At 40.0% G+C, this 21,365-nt stretch overlaps 1 protein-coding gene across 5 annotated transcripts in view; it reads right to left on the bottom strand.

Moving 5' to 3' along the window:
* Positions 1–7,122: 7,122 nt before the first annotated feature.
* The window catches only part of pex14 (peroxisomal biogenesis factor 14), a 45,495-nt gene continuing 31,252 nt past the window's right edge, over positions 7,123–21,365 (bottom strand). The window contains exons 7-10 of one of the 5 annotated variants that reach the window (XM_040152670.1): positions 17,855–17,952; positions 12,396–12,487; positions 8,885–9,371; positions 7,123–7,531 (exon numbers count right to left, since the gene is read on the bottom strand). In XM_040152670.1, coding sequence (XP_040008604.1) covers positions 7,508–7,531; positions 8,885–9,371; positions 12,396–12,487; positions 17,855–17,952 — 701 coding nt within the window. In that variant the 3' untranslated portion in view covers positions 7,123–7,507. Of the gene's footprint in view, positions 9,372–12,395; positions 12,488–17,854; positions 17,953–21,365 lie in introns of all 5 variants that reach the window. The other 4 variants (XM_040152671.1, XM_040152673.1, XM_040152674.1 and 1 more) reach the window with 4 other exon arrangements.

Below are 21,365 nucleotides of genomic sequence, written 5' to 3'. Positions count from 1 at the left end.
CAGATAGTAAATGACTGCCAAATCTAGTTAGCTGTGTTTAAATAATATCCTACTCTGAGACAGACAAGACGCTTGACCTTCTTTGGGGGTTTACTGAAAATTTCTGCTTTGAAAATATGGAAAAAGCATTATTGTCACTGCTCCCATGTGGATGACTCTGGCTGGGTGGGAGTGAGGGTAACCCTGAAATAGCATGTGTTGAACAGAAATGTGACAACCGTGGCATTTGCAAGACAGCATGTGGTGGAGTCTTTTTAAGAGTTCATAAAAATACTTAGAAGGTTCCAGTAAAATAAAGTTTGGGAGTTTACCATCTATTAGTTATATTGTTGCAGAACTGTTGCAATACATTTAAAATGAGAGCGTTACACATCAGCTTTATTTCTGTTGAATGACTCTAGAATATCACTAGCACCCCATGATTATCATGAGAGCCTTTAAAAAGACTGGTTTCAGTATCACAGCTGTGACCTTCATAAAAACGAGCTGGGCAACAGGTGGGCATCATGTGTGTGCTAATCTTCCACATTATGGTTGTTGATAACAGACACTGCACAGTCCCGCTCAGTTAAAACTCAGTAATTTAATATGGAATACATCAGCAATGTGATATTTGTAGCATGGAAGAAGCAAAGGTTGGGAAGATTCTGCTGATGCTAATAATAGAAAACGTCCATCATTCACTATGGGTTTCTGTTACCAAAAGAATTCTGTGAGTACCGCAGACCCTCCAAAACAAGACATTGGGTGTCTACTGAGGGATTTTGGGATTACTTTTTTCACTCACTCTCCTCCTCGCTACAGGCATGAAAATGTGGATTGTATTTCGCTGTGACAATCCATGCCAATTTTGGAGGACAAGGTCAGTGGATGTGCAGCCTTCCCCCGTTTCACAAACCCTATTACTTCCTACCCATCAATTCTCACACGTGGCTTTTTGGTGGGTGAAAGTTTGGACCTCTAGGCAGCCGGGGCACTACAAAACAAGTGATTCAACGACTAAAAAAAGTTTTATGGTCAATATTTAACTAATTTACTAATCTTATTATCACAATTTTGAAATTTCTCCTAAACTGCTCACAGAAATAAATTCATTGTTAGCAAGTTCTGAGAAGCGCCGAGACTGATTATCATCCAAATGTTCTCTGATTGGTTTGCTATGTACAGCATCTGACCTGGCTTAAAAATACTTGAGTATTTGTTTCAAGAAATATATCTTGAAGCAAAAACTGATGTAGCCGAGGTGGCTGTCAGACTTTTAAATTGAAAATCTTTAACATATTGTGTTTGTATTTTTAATGTTTTATTAATGTACACTTTGACTTTATTAGTAGCTGTGTTGAATTTGTTCTTGTCCATAATCTATGAACTTCAATCGGTCCTCCACTTTGGTCCAGACTAAAATATCTCAACAACTATTAAAGGATCATCACAAGATTTTGTACAGACATTCATGGTTCCAAGACAATAAATCCTTATGACTTTGGTGACTTTTCCTCTAGTGACACCAGCAACTTCATATTTGTGGTTTTGAGTGAAATGTCTTGACACCTGTTTGATGGATTGCCATGAATACCTGCAATGCTAATGACATTCACATCAGTTTCAGCAGTATATTGTGTTCAGTGCTAATTAGCTGATGTTAGCATGCAAAATGAACAAACTAAGATGGTGAACATGATAGGCCTAAGCATTATACCTGCTTAACATCAGCATGTTAGCTCTGTTATTGCGAGCATGTTAGCATGCTGACATTACCATTTAGTTCAAAGCACTACTGTGTCTAAGTACAGCGTACAGCGTCGCTAGCATGGCTGTGTACTTAGTCTTGTTTTTTTTTTTACAAGTTTAAAGAGAAATAATGTCTTGAGTCGAATAGTCTTCCTTACAGAGTGTGAGAATCACTGTGAATGCCTAACCCATGAAGGAGACATCGCTTGACCCTCTATCCCCTTTATTTTCTTCTCCCTTACCCATTCCCCCCTCTGCTGCCCACCTGGCTGCTAGCATGCTTCAGGTGTTTTACAGTCAGGCCCTGTGATTAGTCTAATTTGCACAAATGCTGCTGAGCGCCGCACCTGTTGCCCCTGCGCTGCCTGCAGCCGCGGTCCCTCAGCAGGCTGACAGGCCTTCCCTTGGATAATCCAATCTCCTTACAATGGCGTAGCTGCTCTCCACCAGCGCAGGACAAGGCCATTCATTTTTTCTAACTCTTGTCCCCCTTCGTTGTCTCATGGCCATCACTCTCTTGATGGCTCATTATTCGACCATTCATAAATACTGCCAGCCAGGTCCCACCTCCCTTTCTTTTCTTTTTTTTTTTTTTTTTTAAACACAGCCTGCTGCTCTTTTTCTCACTGCTCTTCAACAGTGCCTTCCTTTACCTACCAATGAGAGTAAAGCTTTGCTTCAGGTTCAAAAGGGGCCCCTCAGCCTTCAACATGACAGTCTTCCAGTATCCACATACTCCATTTGGATTTGAAACAGCGCCAGCAGAAAATCAAGTGACACAGGCCACACAGAGTGGGAGGGAGGGAATGTGATCCCACTTGATTGTTGAGAGTTTATATAGCGAGTGATGACAAAGTGCTTTATGACTTTGCAGTGTTCGCTGGGCCCTGCGATTGAAGCCTTATACAGGCAAAGCCCCCCTGGTGACCTTGGCTTGTCAAATGTTCTCATTTTCACCAGGAAGGAGCCAGTGTTCAGTGGCTACTCAGAGCTGGTGAGCTGCTTTTAGAGAGACAGGCGCGGAGAGCTTTTGGAGGTGACCCATGCTTCCTTACATTCAATGCTGAAAGGACTATTGAGGAAAAGCATCAGTCAGAGAAAGGCTTAGGCTATGACGCATATATAACCATTAATATTTTCAGCAAGATCAAGAGTCCACAGCCATGCTAGCAGTTAGGTGAAGCTATACTTACAGCAGCGATTTGAGCTAAATGCTAACGTCAGCATGCTAACATGCTCCCAATGGCAACGGTAACATGTTGATGTTTAGCCGGTATAATGTTCATTATGTTCACCATCTTAATTTAGCATGTAAGCATGCCAACAATTGCTAATAAGCACTAAATACATAGTATAGATGAGACTGAAGAGAATTTTTTTATTAGTTTTGCAGGTATTTGGATATAAACCAAAGTATTGGATGCATAAAAATCTGATCTGATGGTGGCGCTACTATTATCTGTTATTATAATTTATCCTGAGGGAAACATGAACATCTGTGCCAAATTTCACAGAAATCAATCTGATAGTTGTCAAGACATTTCACTAAAAGCCAAGAATGTCAAATTTTGTGCCAATCCATCAGATGGATTTAAAGATATTTCACTGGATAAGGATTCATCCTCGGGGAACTGTAGAAAATTTCATGGCAATCCATCCAATAGATATTGAGATGTTTCTGTCTGGACCAAAGTGTCGGACCAACCGGTTGATTGACGACCCCTATCAAATGACATTGCAATCACTATAGCCACGCTGCTAGCATGGCTAAAAACTGTACGGTCTCAAGAAACACAAACTATACAATAGAAACTACTTTGATGTGAACATCTTGAAAGGTGGTGGATAGAGTTTCACTGCAGATGATGATAACATCAGTTCAGCTGAGGATTCCTGACGAGAAAAAGGATATTTCCAGAGGGGTAAAGCAACCAGTGGTGCTCTACAAGCCTTGTCACACATTAAGTATTACATCAGATGCCTGCCACATGCATCTTATCTCACAGGGAAGAGGAAGGAGAAGCATTTCATCCTCAAACCTCCTCTTCCTGCATTGTTCATGACCTTTCCAATGCAAATTTATTCAGGACACTTCCCCCTGGAGAGAGATGCCTGGAAGCCACATTGAGTGGAGCTTGATGCTTCAAGAACTGGACCTGTGTTGCTAGGATGTAAATTGTCCTGAAAACAAAAGCTGGACTGAGATCAACGCTCAAGGACTCAAGGAGTTTTATATGAGTTAAGATGATGTGTGTATGGTGCAGACGGAGTCATAGTAGCCCTCTGACTGGCTGCTATGGGCTAACAACCCTTGCATTGATCTAAGGAGACACTCAGCCCTCTAACCTGCTGAGTGCTCAGTTCCAGTGAACAATGGAGTTCAGAGCGCGTCGATACACTATCCTATTGAGTGCTCTCTGTTTAGCAGCAAGATTGATGAGGTTAGGCTCCCAAACGGGGAGCCAAATGGTGTCAAAACCAAGGTGTTGCTTTGGACAAACAATCCCTCACTACACTACCACATTGAGAAGCGCTGGTTACTGGGTAACATACCAGCTCTACCCGGGAAGTGTATTCATACAGGCACTAGGTTTGTATGCAAACTGCAGTGGAGGTTGTTAAGAGTCTTAAAATGTGTATGAGAATATGAGGGTAGGATGGATGCAGTTTTCTGAACAGGAATGCACTGCAAATCCCCTAAGACACTAAATGATGTACAAGTGGATTTATTACAGTAGGTCCCTATAAATCTAAGGTTGGCCTGAACTCCAGGGAGAGGTTAATGGATTACAAAGGGATGTGGTATTGAACCTCGGAGAAGTTTATACACCTCATCAATATGTGAAATGCTATTGATCATTTAGACCTTGATAAATTATATTCATGCACTTGTTAATGCATATTCAGAATAACCCATATGAGGAAAAACTGGCTTTTTCAGCCCAGCTTTTTTTTAGGATGATTATCTAAAGTGGTATGTTGTATTGTTAAGACCCATGAAAGTGCATATTAAGAAAACAAACTGTGGAAGTTTGCCATTTAAGCTGTGCTATCAATGCTTGGAGCCTCATGGAATCATCAGCAACCCAACATGTGCAAGAAATTACACTACATGACTGAGGCTGAGATTCTGAGGATCGTTTCTCAACATGAAACATGCACTGTCAGTGTCATAAACTTTGCTAGAAAATAGCATTAATCCAAGTTTCAGGTGTAGCTCTAGGGATAAACAATCAGTCAGATGGTCAGTTGGTCCAATTTTCAGAGAAAATTATCTCGACAACTATTGACTCACATTAAAGGGGAATTCCACCAATGTTGCACATTAAAGTCTTATAATAGGCTAGTAGCTTGAGGCTACATTAGCCGCTACTAGCATAATGCACTTTAATCTCTGACTGATCTGTAGATGGTCGAGTTGCATTGTGAGTAATGCAAGCACCAGGTTTTCACCAGGAAGAAGAATGCGTGAAATAAAGAAGACAATATCTCGGGTTCTGCTGCATCAGCTGTTCACCACGAGGTCGACAATGTTATAAAGTGCAATGCTAAATCGGTGGAGTACTCTTTTAAATTAGATATAGACAGTCATACATGTTACCAGCATGTCAATAGCTAATGTAAGTAATTTTTGTACAAGTTAGCTTCTTATATACATTAAGTTAGCAACATAAATGCATGGAATTATGCTGAATAACAATGCAACTACACTGAAAAACGTGTAGCATTAGAACAGCTCACATGTACCTGGGACTTATTGTTCTTAAGCATACTTAGCATGTTAACAGCAGGACTAAATTTATCTGGGAATGACAAAGAAGAGCAAACACCGCTGAAACTCTGACAACATAAAGCTGAGTCTGACAAGCTGACTCTGAGATGTACTGAAATGGACACTGTAAATAGGATAAACATGACATTTCACTGCTGCCACACAAGGCCAACTTTGACATTTTTTGCCACTCTAGTGGTAATAATCTAATAATAGCAAAGCAATATAAATTTTTTAAAACTAAAACATACAAATAAAACTAAACAAACAAAATCTAAACATTTCTAAACATCAATCTGGCAATAGACTTTTAGTGTTGCTAGTTCATTATGTAGTTTTCAAACACTTTGGCACTGGTCCCTCTTTTTGTGTAGGACCCAAAATATTACTGTGAACAATCATAGTTTACCTTCTGTCTCTGCAATTATTAAACTACCTCTCCTTTCTTTTCCTTCTTTCTGCCTGCCTCACCATGCTCAGTATTCTGCACTGTTGGATTAGGCAAAAATTATTTATTTTAAAATTCAGAAATAAAAAAACTACAAGAAATAAATCTATAAAGTGTTATCTTTAACATCTTTAATGTATTCAAAATGGAATGGGAAATCCTACTCGAGATGGCAACACTCCCACTAAAGAAACCAAGAGACAGGCACTGACAATCCACCCACAGAAATAAACAAAACTTTACATGTTTAATGTATACATGTGGCTGTGTCACTGACTCATTTCCAGAGATAAAGCTGAAAAAAGGCTGAAAGTCCCTGCCTTGTCATGCTTTCTGAAAATTCACTACTGGGTAATTAATGATCACACATAGAGTATACACACAAGTACTGCAGTATGCTCATCTATATCTGGTCTTACAAATACGTTACAGCTGGTTATGAGAGGTGACACAAAACTCAGAAAGCTCAGGAACCAGAAATTAATCTGGAGCTTTGACCGAAAAATGCTTTCAGAATTCAGGTGGAACACTTGAACACTTGTTATTCAGACATATTGGATTTTTTTCCAATTGGTAAAACTTTATTGTAATGCTGTTATTTGATGTTTAAGGCTCAAACATGGTAAACAAATATGACAAAAAGTTGTCTCACAGTAAATAAAGTCTCCCATGGTCTGATTTTATTATTACCAAACTCAATTTTTAGCAAGAAAAAAAAATGCTACAAATTGTTACTTGATATGAATACTAAAGAAACCTTTCCTGACCCTGATCATACGTAACCACATTCATACAAACATCTCAGACAGATTAAAAAAGAAACTCAAAAATGAAAAAACCCACTTACACAACTGATGACAACTCAGTGTGATTTGAGTTTTTGTTTGTTGTTTTGCATTTTTGTTTCCTTTAAAGTTAATTGTGTACATTTTACTCTATTAGGAATTTCAACCAGCACTGTTTTTTTACTGGAAGTATTTAGCTGTGTATGTTTCAAAAAATATACTTGCAAACATGAAAAACAGTTTGCACTGATGTAAAACAGTTACTGAATGTTAAAAATATAAAATATAAACATGAAAATCCTAGTAATACTAGGTTTTTCCCTTAACAGCAACATACAATAGCATGTTGTTTGTGTCCACCTAGTTTAAAAATAAATATGCAGGAGTTTCTTCTTGAAATGAACCAAATTTATTACAGTTATGCACACTCCTGGCTAACACTCAGACAGTGATCAGCAGGTTATAGAGAGGACCAATCACCGAAACCACAGCGCTAAAAAGCATAAATTACACCACTTGATTCTGTACTTCTTTTAACCAGTCTTGTTCCACACAAATTAATTTCAATACAGAAAAAAATATCATTTACAGGATACTGTAGTCTCATTACTCAACAGTTTTAACATAAACTCAATCAAAATAACAAAAAATAATCTGTAGATTAGGACCGGTGTCACACAGAAATGTTCAGTGTCCCTCTACCTTTTCTGTGTTCCTATGAAGGCCATGTGATGGAGGTGGAAATGGCACGAGAGCTGATATCCCTCCTTCTCACTCATGGACTCTTCTTGTTAGCTGGAGACAGAGTGAGTAATTCAATAAGTCAAGTATTCATTTATTGCTTTCCTTTTCAATCATGGGACAATTTTTTTTTTTAACTTCCCCCATCCACCTCCACACCGAGAAAAAAAAGTGATACAAGTTCTGCAACTTCCATCTGTGGCAGCTCTCGTATTCTTACTGCAGCTTAATTACAAAATATTGGCGCTGTTTTCTGTAAAGATTACTCACTGTAGGAGGCCCTACATAATTTGGACCGGAGGGTTTGTCACGGAAAATAATACAATGCAACTGGGCTTTCTGTATTAGATTTCCGCTTTTAGCCTCCTTGACATTTCAAGCTGCATGAACTAATACATCTGTTATTTGTTGATCATTTGATTATTAACATACTTTACAAACCAAATCAGCTGCCCTGCTGGAGACACAGATACCGCTCAGCAGACAGTCTGGATTTTCTCGCCTGCCACGCACAAACACACTTGCGAAAGACGCACAATTCAGCCCTCAGTGAAAAAGAAAAGCGAGGGAAAAAACATTTATCTTCCCCTCCTTTGAGCGTATGAGCACTCTGACACCGGCATGGAACAAAGCCCGTCATCACATTCTAATCTCGAATTTCAGGGCTTTTATTTCACCCAAATGCCACCCTGCTGGCCTTGTGAATTATTGACAGACTGACACCAATGCGAAAGGACACATAAAAGAGGCTAAAAGCTCCGGCCCTGGAAGAGCTTGTCCGCTTCTATTGCCATCAACAGGGAGACAAACTGTGCTAATGCTTCTCTGGAAGCTCATGGTAACTTTGAGACCGAAGTACCAACATATGATTCCTGACCCACAGCTGCACTATACAGCAGAGATATTCTGTGCAGCACTGACTCTTTGGTCTGTATAAGAGCTTTAGTACAATTACAAGGACACCAAGGCAAAGCTGTGAATTATCTGATCAACACATGAAAATTAAAAGCAGTAAGTCACACACAGTTAGTTCTGCATACAGCCTTTAAAGTCATTCTGATTCGACTATTGCCCTTCATTTCTCATTCCAAAGAAATGTCACAACGTGGTACTTGGCTCGGCATGCAGTCATTTAGTTTGCATGATGAAAAGTAACTTTGAGGTAAGCCATGTGTCAACTAGACGATATTTGTCAGTTTTGCATTTTCTCACGCCCATCCCTACTCATCTTTTGCTCAAGATGTTATAGAAACAAGTGGAAACAGACAGTGAAGATGGATTTAAAAGATAAAAAAACAAACAGAATGAGTGCGAGCAGAGAGCAGCTTATTGAAACAAAGCCATCAGCAGAGAAGGGAAGTGTAGTTTAGAGAGTGTTTTTGTGCTTTTTGCTTTTGTCTAATCCACCTCACTCTCATTGCTGGCACCCTCGGGCCGCCTCAGTTTGTCCACCTGTTCATTAATCTGTCCATCCCCACCTCGCCGATCCTCTGTCTGCATGCTTAGGCCCTCCTCTTCCTCTTCCTCCTCCTCCTCCGCCTCCTCCTCCTCTAGATGGCTGACATCATCCACCTCCTCCTCCTTCCTCTCCTCCTCCCCCTGCACCTCCATGCGGACCTGGTCCTTCAGATCCAGAGGCAGCGCTGTGCTGAGGCCCACGGTGCCTGCATCTCCATTGATACCATGTGCTCCATCAGGCCCTCCCAGTGCATTCTGAGGGCTGTGGTGTCCATCTTTGACAGGGGAGGAGTTGGCAGACTCATTGCTGACAGGGGAAATGTCGCTGCTGCTGTTGGTGTGGTTAATGGACGGTGAGGTGGATGCTGAGGGAGGCTTCAGGGGAATTTGCCATGAGGGGATCTTAGGAATAGTGGGAGTGGAGGGGAATTGTCTCCTGTGGGGAGGGGGACAGACAACACAAAGAAGAAAATGATACCTGATCATGACCTCAGTAAAATACTCAGTGATCAGCTTCAGCTTTTGTGAAAAGCGCTTTCCCACAATCTAATCCTTTATGTGTTTTTATATATATATATATATATATATATATATATATATATATATATACACACACACACACACACACACACACACACACACACACACACACACACACACACACACACACACACACACACACACACACACACACACCTTATATACCTTTAATTCTTGGTCACCTCTCTTACCAAGGCCCTTCTCCCACGACTGATGAGTTTGGATGGGCAGCCAGCTCTAGAAAGAGTCCTGGTTGTTCCACACTTCTTCCATTTAAGAATTGTGGAAGCCAATGTACTCTTGGGAAACTTTAATGCCACAGAATTTTTTTGGTAGCCTTCCCGAGATCTGTGCCTCAACACAATCCTGTCTTTGAGCTCTGCAGGCAGTTCCTTTGACCTCACAGCTCGGTTTTTGCCCTGATATGCATTGTCAGCTGTGAGACCATATATAGACAGGTGTGTGCCTTTCAAAATCACGTCCAATCAATTGAATTTACCAAAGATGGACTCCCATCAAGGTGTAGAAACTTCTCAAAGATGATCAAGAGAAATGGGAGGCACATGAGCTAAACTTCAAACGTCATAGCAAAGTGTCTGTCAGTGTCATTTTAAGTTTTTCCTTTTTAATAAATTTGCAAAATTTCTAAAATTCTGTTTGTTTAGGTATACACGCATATATATATATATATATATATATATATATATATAGATATATATATATATAGATATATAGATATAGATATAGATATAGATATATATATATATATATATATGTATAATATGCGTGTATATACGTATATACGCGTGTATATCTAAACAAACAGAATTTTAGAAATTTTGCATATATATATATACATACATACATCCTACACGTATATACAGACATATATCTATATACAAGTATATATACACGTATATACACGCATATACACACACAGACACACACAAACACACATTTGGCATGCAGCCACACACAAAGCACCCTATGTAATTCTCATAATTACAGCAGAGAAAATGGCTTTTCCCCCCAAACAGCCAGCTGTTCATCACACCTGGTAAAGATGCTCTAAGATTTTTTTAATTACATCCACTGCAGCTTTTAAGATCAAATGGATGTAACGGGATCAGCACTTCTTGGTGTAAAAAAAAAAAACAAACAAAAAAAAACAAAACCTGCAGATGATTTGGATCATTTGAACAGGAAGGGGACAAGTTTGGAGACAGATGGTGATACAGAGACTTTATTTTGTGATTCAAGCCTTTGCCGGAAAACTCATTGTGAGAGTCAGGATGAAGTCAAGAAAGCAAATGACAAAGGGATTATTGCTGATTAGAATGTAGCAGGGGAACAAAACATACTAGAACTACACAGTTCTGAAGCAATTGTCGTCCTTGCTGGTTTTCTGATATACACTCTTACTTGGGGCTTCATTCTAGACACTGATACATAATCATGCATGCTAATGACTGAGCTGGGCTGCACCTGCCTAGATTGAGGAGCAAAGCTGGATGAGGGGACATCTAGCAGGATATAATGTGATCTTTTTAACACAGTGACACAAAATGCCATACATCTTGTACTTACATGTCAGTAAATGAAATGATCAACAAATGTATTTATATTTTTGTACTTTTAAATAAAGTACAAATTAAAATTAAATAAAAAATTACTCAAATTTGCACATGAACAATTATGCACGTGTGGTTATCTTGCTTACCAATAAAAGCAGTAAAACAAAGAAGACCAGCTGATGCCTGCAGTATGCTAATTGGCTGAGCCAAGTTGTGAAGTAAAAAAGAAACGCTGGAATCAGTATTATAACCTCCAGTGCATGTGAAATTAAACATATCTGAGATTAATGATTATGCTTTAAATTTGCAATTTGGATGAGCAATGTGACATTATGTGTTCTTTTATTTTATTTATTCATACACAAACACAAACTTTCAGGCCATCTACAACAATTGTGTCCTGTAGAAGTGAGAATGCAAGGATGACTGCATAATGGTTGTTTTGTAGTTATTATTTGTATATTGTCTGTGAGATCTAAACGCAGAACTCCAGAAAAATATACGTACCTTGACAAAAAAAAAAAAAAAAGCTTTTTCCAGACCATTCAACCACATCACATAGCTTTCTTCAGCAGTTAGGAGTTTACTTGGGTATGTCAAATTTAGTCAAGTCATTGACTTGATGGATTAGGTATCAACTGAAGGCTATTTCTCAACCACGCTAGGGTTATCTCCCCTTATATACAACTTTCTGTACTTCAGTCATGCGATGACAACAGAGTGCTGAAAGTACTGGAAAAAATTACTAAGTGTTCTCTGAGTAAAAATTTGTCATATTACAGTTTCAATAAACCTTTACACTCAATATATGCACTCTCCAAAAGGAAACACACAACAGGCTGCTTGGCTTAATGGCTCTTGCAACATATCTATAATAATATTATCATTATTTGTGTTTTAACCTGTAGGATATGTGCAAACTAAAAAATAAATAAAATAAGTGCAATAGTAATTTAAAAGAGCAGTATGATATTATGTGGACAGCTAAAAAGTTTTTTTAATGGCAGGAGTAAATGAAATATGGCCAAAAACACATCTGGAAACGAGGTACAAGTTAACACATGGTAGGTTTCACATTTATACCTGTTTAACACTGTCCAGTGGTTCAAATGGAGTGCATCCAGGAACTCAAAAGTGCATGAAAACAAAGACAGACACACACACACACACACACACACACACACACACACACACACACACACACACACACACACACACACACACACACACACACACACACACACACACACACACACACACACACACACACACACACACACACACACGCAATGTTTTTGTTTCCACCTACACTGTTTCATGCAACAGGGTCAGGGTAACTCTGTTACCTGCTGAGCAGTAAGCCCTTCAAAGAGACGATCTCAGCCTTCAGCTCTCCGATTGTTTGGTTGTCCAGGATGCGGTTGGTTGAAGATGATGCCTATAGGAAAAACACAAGTGACACATGCACAAACACTGTTCAGGTCACATGCAGGGGTACAGCATGAAGTCAGCATACGTCTTTCCAACACTTCTCTATGCTCAGTCTCAACAATATGAAATAATAATTTTAAAAAAAAACCCTTTGTTTGAAGAAAAAAAAAAAAGGTCATAGGCTGCAAGGTAAACAAATACAGAAATGCAAATGCTAAAAGCCACATGTTTTTGTTTAGTCAGGTCATCCGTCATTGTAACAACATCACAACTGCCAACTGCTGGTGATGACAGAAAGAAAGACAAACAATCGCACTTCAGCCACCTTTATGGCCTCAACTGCTCAGAAAGTCCAGTGAGTGTGAATCATGCTGTTTTTACATAATTTTCCATACTATCTAGAAAAGATTAGGCCAGTGTCCAGTGTTTTGGATAATGACTTTATCTTGAACAATGGCCACATTCATGAGGGCAGACCATAGCTTAGCAGTTTGTTTTGTTCTTTTTGTCTTTTATCAAAGGCGTGTGTTATCACACACACTGATGCAGCTTGAAATGCTACAGGGTATAATAGCAAAGTATTTGAATGGCAAATTGCTGCTGAAAATCTGTCTCTGCAGCACTTTTTTAGTGATAGGCAGGACTTTGACAGAGGGAGCTATAAAATGACGAGTTTTGATAAAGGCCAAGAGAAAAAACATCACATGGCAACAGTCAAATGCAGCAATAAAACTGAGCTGTAACTGCTGCAAAGTCTTGTAGGCTAATGAGGCACTGCAAAATTAATGGAAACAACTCAAATGGGGGAGACCTTAGAGGCCCAGAATGAAGGGTCTCTAGATAAATCTAAGATTGATGAATAACAAGATAGGTTACTTTTCTTTTTTTTTTTTTTACTTTTGAGAAAATGACAAAGGTCTTTGCATTTGTCTTCTGAAATACCAGTTTCTCCTCTTCAGGACTCTCACATCTATTCAAATGAAACAATCATTGGTGGAACTACTCAGACAAATGAAACCTGGGACGAAACATCATGATAAGGCATTGTTTGGTTACAAAGCCAAAATGGTTTGGAACCAGTGATGTAGTTAATTGCTCCCCGTTCTTAGTCTATTCCGGAGTAAAGAGCACAAACATGTGCAAGAGCAGAAGAATAGACTGATGAGACCAGAGGGAGGAGAGGGAGAAGACAAGGGGAAAAGTGGGATAAAAGACAAGTAAAAACTGTAATTAAGACTCTCCTGAATCACCAGAGGAAGCTTGTTAGGAAGCGTGGACCCCCTATTGAGGGTAGAGGGATAACTTGGACTCTTTCGCTTGTAATTAAATCTAAGAGAAATTAATTGAATCACATCTGAAAGGGATCAGACTCATTTACAGTGGAAGGAGGGAGGCAGAGGAGGAGAAGTGAGGGGAGAAAGAAAAGGAGACGAGGAGGGGAAGGAATTTTTTTTTTGGCTCTTATCGGCTCCTAAACCTCGCTGATAAGGAGTCGTGTTTTAGAGGTGGTGCATTGGAGGCCGGCTGAAGACACTCTTATTACAGCCGTCACCTCATTAGAACCATCTTAATCCCTTGCCTCCCCAAGGCACCCGTATAATAATGCTGGATTCTGTTTCTCTCTCATTTTACATTGAAAGAAATTAATTGCTGTATAGGCTGAACTAACAGACTTCCAAGGCACAGCTTAAGAAAAAGGCAGATTTCTCCAAATAACTGAAATGTGAGGATTTCTATGTACTTATATCACTTCACATAAGACAAAAGGCTTTAGAGTTGAATTGTAAACGGCTAGCTCCGTCCATATAGTGCATTATCTTCAGAGCAGCGCCATATAATATCTCACATCAAGGCCTGTCACACAATACTACCTCTGACATATGTCTAATTAAGTCTGAGGAAACCTAATTAAATGTTGGGCCAGGACTGAATTTCAGCTTTGAGATACATTATGTCAGTGTTTATACACACACACACACATACTCTGTGTAAGAATCGTGTGTTAAGTGCACTAGGTGCTTGGGTGGAGGCTGAGTGGTGAGGTATCAGTGACGCGAGAGATTGAAAGTGCCCTGCCGACTTTAAAAGCCACACCTGAAGTGCTGACAGATATCCAACTGACCGCATGGGTGTGTAAGTTGTGATGTTTTAACAAACTGCTGATCAAAATATTTAACCTCTGAAGTTATTTAGCAGCTTTGATTATAAAACCATCATTTAAGAGGTACTACCAGGTGTTACTACCAGAATTTGACCACTGTATTATCATTCTTACTATTATTTTATCGGGAACAACAAAGATTCTTGCTTTCTTGCTACTGTATGTACTTGAAATGGTTTTTTATGTATGCTATTTTTAATGATATGCTGCATTGTGTTTTCTTACAATCTTTTCTATATAAACGCATGCACCCATGTGTTTTTCTCCTGAATGAATTTTAAAACTTCATTTTTGTTATTGAAACTTAGTATACATACATACAAACATACACATACATACATATACATACAGACACATACATATATATACATACATATACACACACACACATACATACATATACATAGACACACTCATACATACACATACATACACACACTCATACATACACATACATACACACACTCATACATACACAAACATACATATACATACACACACACACACACACATATATACACACACACACACAACCACACACACACATATACACACACACACACACACACACACACACACACACACATATATACACACACACACACACACACACACACACACACACACACACACATATATATACACATGCACACATATGCACACATGTACACACATATACACACACACAAACACACACACACACACACACACACACACACACACACACACACACACACACACACACACACACACACACACACACGTATATATATAAAGCAAAGATAAAAAGATTATCAACTCCGGCAGCACCCAAGGACGGCAACGCATCTGGCTAAATGAAGATAAATGCTTGTAGACCATTAGCAACAAGATAAGATCTTTAACAAGCCTTGTTTAAGAGTGTCTGAAGGCAAATTAATTCACAGTTACTCCGCTGGCAGACAGTGTGTTTTCGTGTAACGCATGTATATTTATGATGGAATTAGTTTCTAAAGGAAGTCCCCAGAGGAGTGTTTTTGAGTGGAAACACTGGTACAGTGCAATTGATTTCACTCTATTTATGCACTTTCCCACTGGCAGTATGTCTCGCACAAGCAAGGAGGCGGATTCTAATCTTCTATGTAGTATCCACTAATAAAGAGAACAATCAGTGAGTTGAGACAGCAGGGCAAACACAGTTAACAGTTGGATTTGTAACGATAACGGAGCAGAAATAGACTTGGCTGTTTAACATCAGGGATGAATCATCCCGAGGCAAATCTATCCTTAACACCTGCGGTAGAATACAGCAGCATGTCTTTAAAGAGTAATGATAACTGAGGAAACAGAGAAAAAGAGAGGAACTGTCCCAGGCCCTCAAGTCTGGAAATGTGCAGCATCAGCACGTGCTCTGTGTGTGTGTGTGTGTGTGTGTGTGGACATGAGTCTGTCTGTCTAAACTCACTTCCATAACAAGGTCCCCAGTTTAGGGACAGTAAATGCACTCCGCAATTGAGTGGTTTCCAAAATATGAGAAATGTTTACTTAGCAGCTGAGGAAACAGAACTCTCCATGTGTTTCTGGTTAAAGGCACATTTCCGTGTTGAGAGGTATAATTGCTAAGCGTGGTGCACTTTGAGCAGCGTGGTGAGGCAAACCCCGAAAGCCGCAAACGGTGAATGATAAGTAGCTCGCCAGCTCCAACATGTGTTTCTCATCAAATATCCTGGACCTGAAAACAATTTCCCAATTTCCCCCATGGCCTGAGACAACAGAGGGCCTTGTGCCGACTCGCAGGGAAAATTTAAGATCAACACTATAGCTATAAAACAGAGTTTATGATTTGTTTAATGGGTGTTTTGATGTGAAATATACTTTTTATACACTACTGCTGTCCAACTAGGCACTCATAGCAAATGAAGTAGACACTTTTTAATCCAATCTATGATTTGGAGATGACGAATGAAAAGAAATAACATCCCTTGTCCCTTTATGCTGTGGAGGGACCTCATTGTTTAAAGTGGGCCAACAGCCTGCCTGACAGAACATCTTAGCTAGGTCTGTTTCAGACCAGCGTGGGGTCGAATCAGATCATTGCTCTCATGTACTTACACATGCTGATTTGGACCACCACTGCTTTCTACACCAGTGAGACTGTGTTGCTGAGTGCTTGAAACAGCACAAAGTGAGCTTTGAATTGTAGGTTTTTGATGAATCTTGACCATGGAAGAGATTCATATTTTTCATCCTCGTTTGTGCCGAAGCAGATGTGTCCGCATATGTTTTCCTGCAATATCCAGCTGCTACAGTGAAACACCCGTGTGCTTAACAGCTGTGGACATAAAACATTGTCTAAGATTGTCTCTTCCAAGGCACTTTTTAAGAGCCTAGAGATCATAAAGCAATTTATGAGCAGTGTTATAAAAAGCAAGAAACATTTCATCCCTGCACATAAGTATTGAGAACAATCACTCAGTCCAAATCACCTTAACACTTACAATTCTGAGTAGATTATGAATACCGTCTATAAAAATCAAGGCAAAGAAGAATAACCATACGGTTAAAGATTATGGTCCCATGATGAGATGCACCATACTATTTTGCAGCTTGTGTTCTGGTGATATACACCCATCAGCCACAATATTAAAACCAGTTACCGGTAGTCTTAGGTAGTTATGAATCGGGGCAGGGAAAGAGATTTTAGTACATTGAGAAACCTTTCCTCTCTTGTCATCAATCTGGGGACTGCAACTTTACATTTTCAGAGTTACTAGCTGTATAGCTTTCCTTCAGACCTTAAAAAGATGCAGTCTGCAAACTCTCATGTCCAAACATAGCAAAGCTTAGTAAAGTTGTTTCATCTCCTTCTTGTTAGTTTGCAGTACGATATAATGACACAAATATATTATTTAATGAAATTATTAAGTTAGATGTTACTGTTCTTTCTAACCAGACTCAACATGCCAGATGAATATGGATGAATATGAGGAGAATCTCCAACTGTGGTAAATGTGCAAATATCTGCTACATCACAGTACAAATAACTGCTAAAAGTTAAATCCATTAAACCAGTGATATGAGAGATTGCTGTAAAAAAGAAAAAGAAAAAAAAAGAAAAACAGGTAGAATCTCAGAATGTTCACTGAAACCACTGATATTCTAGCAAATTGGAAATTTGGAAAGTATTTGGTGTGGTAAGTGAAGGATGCTGAGTTGCTGATAGGTGGTAGCTACCTCTGCTGCTGCCAGTTCCTGAGAGAGCTCCTGGATTCTCTGCTGCTGCTGGATCAGGAGCTCCTGGACAGACACCAGGGTCTGCTGCAGCTGGCTTACTGCGGAAACAAGCACAATAACAGACAGTACATTAGGCAAACTTGAAAACACATATTTAAAAAAATGGAAGTAAGACTGTGTAATGAGGTTGTTTTGGTGCCACAAAACTGAACATTTACTTTCCAGAGATGATGACAGAACTGATGAGACTCAACTTGTGTCACTGATCAAAGCTGTCCTCTATAATTGTAATCAAAGCTAAAACCCCGTAACTTTAGTCGCATCTTTTTGGTCCGAGGCACTGAGGGTAGAGGGTGGGAAGGGGGGCCACATAGGATGGAGATATTAATCTCTAGTGTCTGAACTTAAATCAAATAACAGTCTCTAACCTTCCATTATCCACCCAGACACTGCCTTCTAATGCATCTTAAATCCTCAAACGATCAACAAAGGAAAAAACAAGGCTCTCATTTGGGAGGAGGCTGCCAGACAAAATGTCCCCCCTAATCCTAATAAATATTGTTCTTTTTCCATTGACTTTGAAGATTGAATTAGTTCAAGTGTTGGTGTTGGATGAGGGTGTATGATTTCAAATAACACCGGGCACAGTTTGTTGCCCCCTGCTTCCAGTCACGCGTGTATTACCAAACAATGCATTAAGTTTCCCCGAGCTGATTATATTACAGAAAACCAATAAACATTCATATAAATCATGGGCGTGTAAAGTGTTAAATCAAGCCTAATAGGATTAACATCAACAAATATTGTGGCGGTCCACTGCTGAGGTTGTCAGGCCAATGGTTAAAAGCTTGAGCTGCAGCCGGCTGGACGGGATGTAAAGAACCCTCCTCTCACATTAACCCAGGCCGGGACAAAAGAAAGAGCCAGGCTTGGAGGCTGTGTTTCTTTTGAAAAACCAACACAGACAAAATATTTGATCTTTCAAAGACACTAATATCTTGTAGTGACACCTGTGTTTAAATGGGTGGAGTTGTATCAATATAGGTGGGGTGCGGAAACATTTGATCTTTTCATGCTTTTAGAATCCTACGGAATACGAGTCTGAGCAGGATCGTTGGTTGGGTCTGAAAACCATTGTGCAAACAATTTGAGTTTGTTACTCGGTTTGGGATCCGGAGTGTGACCGACCTGTCTGAAGACGGTAATAAAACTAAAATACTGTGGCCATCTCTGCTTAAAAAGGTGTTACTGTGACAGGGTGTGTACGCTAAACCAAGAGCTGCCCTATTAGTCTCTGATTCCACCTCACCGCAAAACAGCTTATCCAGATGTGTGGGTCAGTCTGCCAGCCTATAATGCTGTACCTCCTGAATTAACATTGGCACTGCTTTTTCAGCCAAACAGTTCACAGACCAACTCTTTTCATGTCTGTCCACAAGGCTGACTCCTGCTCAGACACTTGACAAAAATGCATAACTTCTTATCCCCAGTTATCACAGATATGAAGCCAGGAATCATGAAGTCAATGACTTTGGCCAGGCTTGAATCAAAGGGAGGCTGTAGCTGCGTGCGTGCGTGCCTCTGAGAGAGTGAGTGAGAGAGAGAGAGAGAGAGAGAGAGAGAGAGAGAGAGAGAGAGAATCAGAGACAAGATGATGTGTGAGGCTTGCAGCTGCTGTGAGGAGGGTGCACATTGTGTACTCAGTAAATTATTCAGTAAATACCTCAATATAATGTACACTACATATGTCCAGGCCTGTCTCTGTCTTTAATGGCCAGCTGGTCACCAATATGGCTCCCACCGACAAAGAGTGCCCAAACAGCCGCACAATTCCATTACAGCCTGGGTATGCTGAAGTAGTTCCAAGATCCATTCATTAATTGTCTGTGTGAAGTTGTAGGCAAATCATAATGGGAGTCAAAGCCCCTACTCTCGAGCTGGGGCTGGTGAGAGAGACTAATGTAGTCCCCATTCAAAAGGATACATCACCTCATTGCGCCCGGCACTAGAGAAATACATGAACTTTAACAAAAGGGGGTTCAAGCAATTGGCAGCAGTGAGGCACTCGGCCGCTATTACTCAGTGCAGTGAGAAGAGAGGGAGCAAGAGGGAGAGGAAGACAAAGGGAAAGCAGAGGGAGAAAACTCTCAGTGTAATTGCAACCCCTCTCCCCAACTGTTAACTACAACAGTCATTAACTACAATAGCAGCTTGGCTACTGCAGTCATAGCAAATTAGTTCCCCACACTGGCTGAAGAAAAGACCCATGCCCCCCCCCCCCTCCGAGGCTCACCTGCTCGCTGCTAAACCCAGGAGGACTCTTACTGTGAAATCGTGTCTTTACCGACAAACAAAACAGGGTTTGCAAGCTGGCAAATCTCCAAAAAGTGATAAGTAGAGCAAGAATGGGCATTGAAATCGCCAGAGGAAATGTGTTTGCATAGTTGGGAGAAAATGACCATAAAAGCGCATATATTTGTTAATCAGATTCAGGGTGGCGCACCTCGCACGCAATCTCCCACAACTGCTGCCCTCCACCTACCTTAGCCAGCCAGAAAACAATAGCATGGGTGTGACTGGATAAAATGATAACAGCAATATTTTTATCTACACTATGATGGTCTGTGACAGGAGCGGTAAACTCAAACAATCTGATTTAATTTGGGGATGATGGGAAAATCAAACAAAAGATACCTGTATTTAAACTCACAAGATCACATTTATGATTACAATACGGCTCCTCTTTTCTCTCTACTGCCAAAAAACCCCAAATGGACCTAAATTATGTAATATGCCACTAATGCTCTACAATCTCAAAAAAGTTACTCAAAACTCACCTGTTTAAAAATGCTTTTAATGTTTGATTTAATGTGACGTACTTTGTGCCTTTAATGTGTTTAAGTCCTCTAGGTTCTTTGATTTAGCTTATAATAATACATTTATTATATTTTTATTATAATTATATTATTACTGGTTTTTTTTGGTTGTTTTTTTACTGTAGCCTATTTTTCTGGCAGGCCACCAATCTCAAACAGGGACTGGTAGCTTTCAAGTGAAAACAAACAGTTCAACAGTACTTCTAACAAGACCAAACTTTCTTAGAGTGCCTCCTTCATTTACGCCTCCCTGGATTTTTAATTATACTGACAAAGAGCTAGGAAAGCATCTCTCTCACTGCTTCTCTCTCTCTCTCCATGTCTGACAGCCAGGTTGAGATTCCTCACCTGTCCAACATGGGAGCCGCACCTGTCACCATGCACTTAATCACACTAGGGCCAGTGCTGAGCCCAGACGCCACACAGTGCCATGCCATGCGTATGCGCGCGCGCTCATTCTCTCTCTCTCACACTCACACTCACACACACACACACACACACACACACACACACACACACACAAAATTAAAATGAACATTCTCGCCACCTATGGGGAAGAGGGTGGATGATGATGATGGTGTTGGAGGTTTGGATGGGGGAGAGGTTGGTATAGGGGGAGAAGGATGGAAGGGGGG

The sequence above is a fragment of the Xiphias gladius genome, chromosome 18, assembly GCF_016859285.1.
Source record: "Xiphias gladius isolate SHS-SW01 ecotype Sanya breed wild chromosome 18, ASM1685928v1, whole genome shotgun sequence".
Classification (NCBI taxonomy): Eukaryota; Metazoa; Chordata; class Actinopteri; order Istiophoriformes; family Xiphiidae; genus Xiphias; species Xiphias gladius.
Note: the sequence above shows the minus strand (reverse complement) of the source record. Positions and strands in the feature narration are given on the sequence as shown.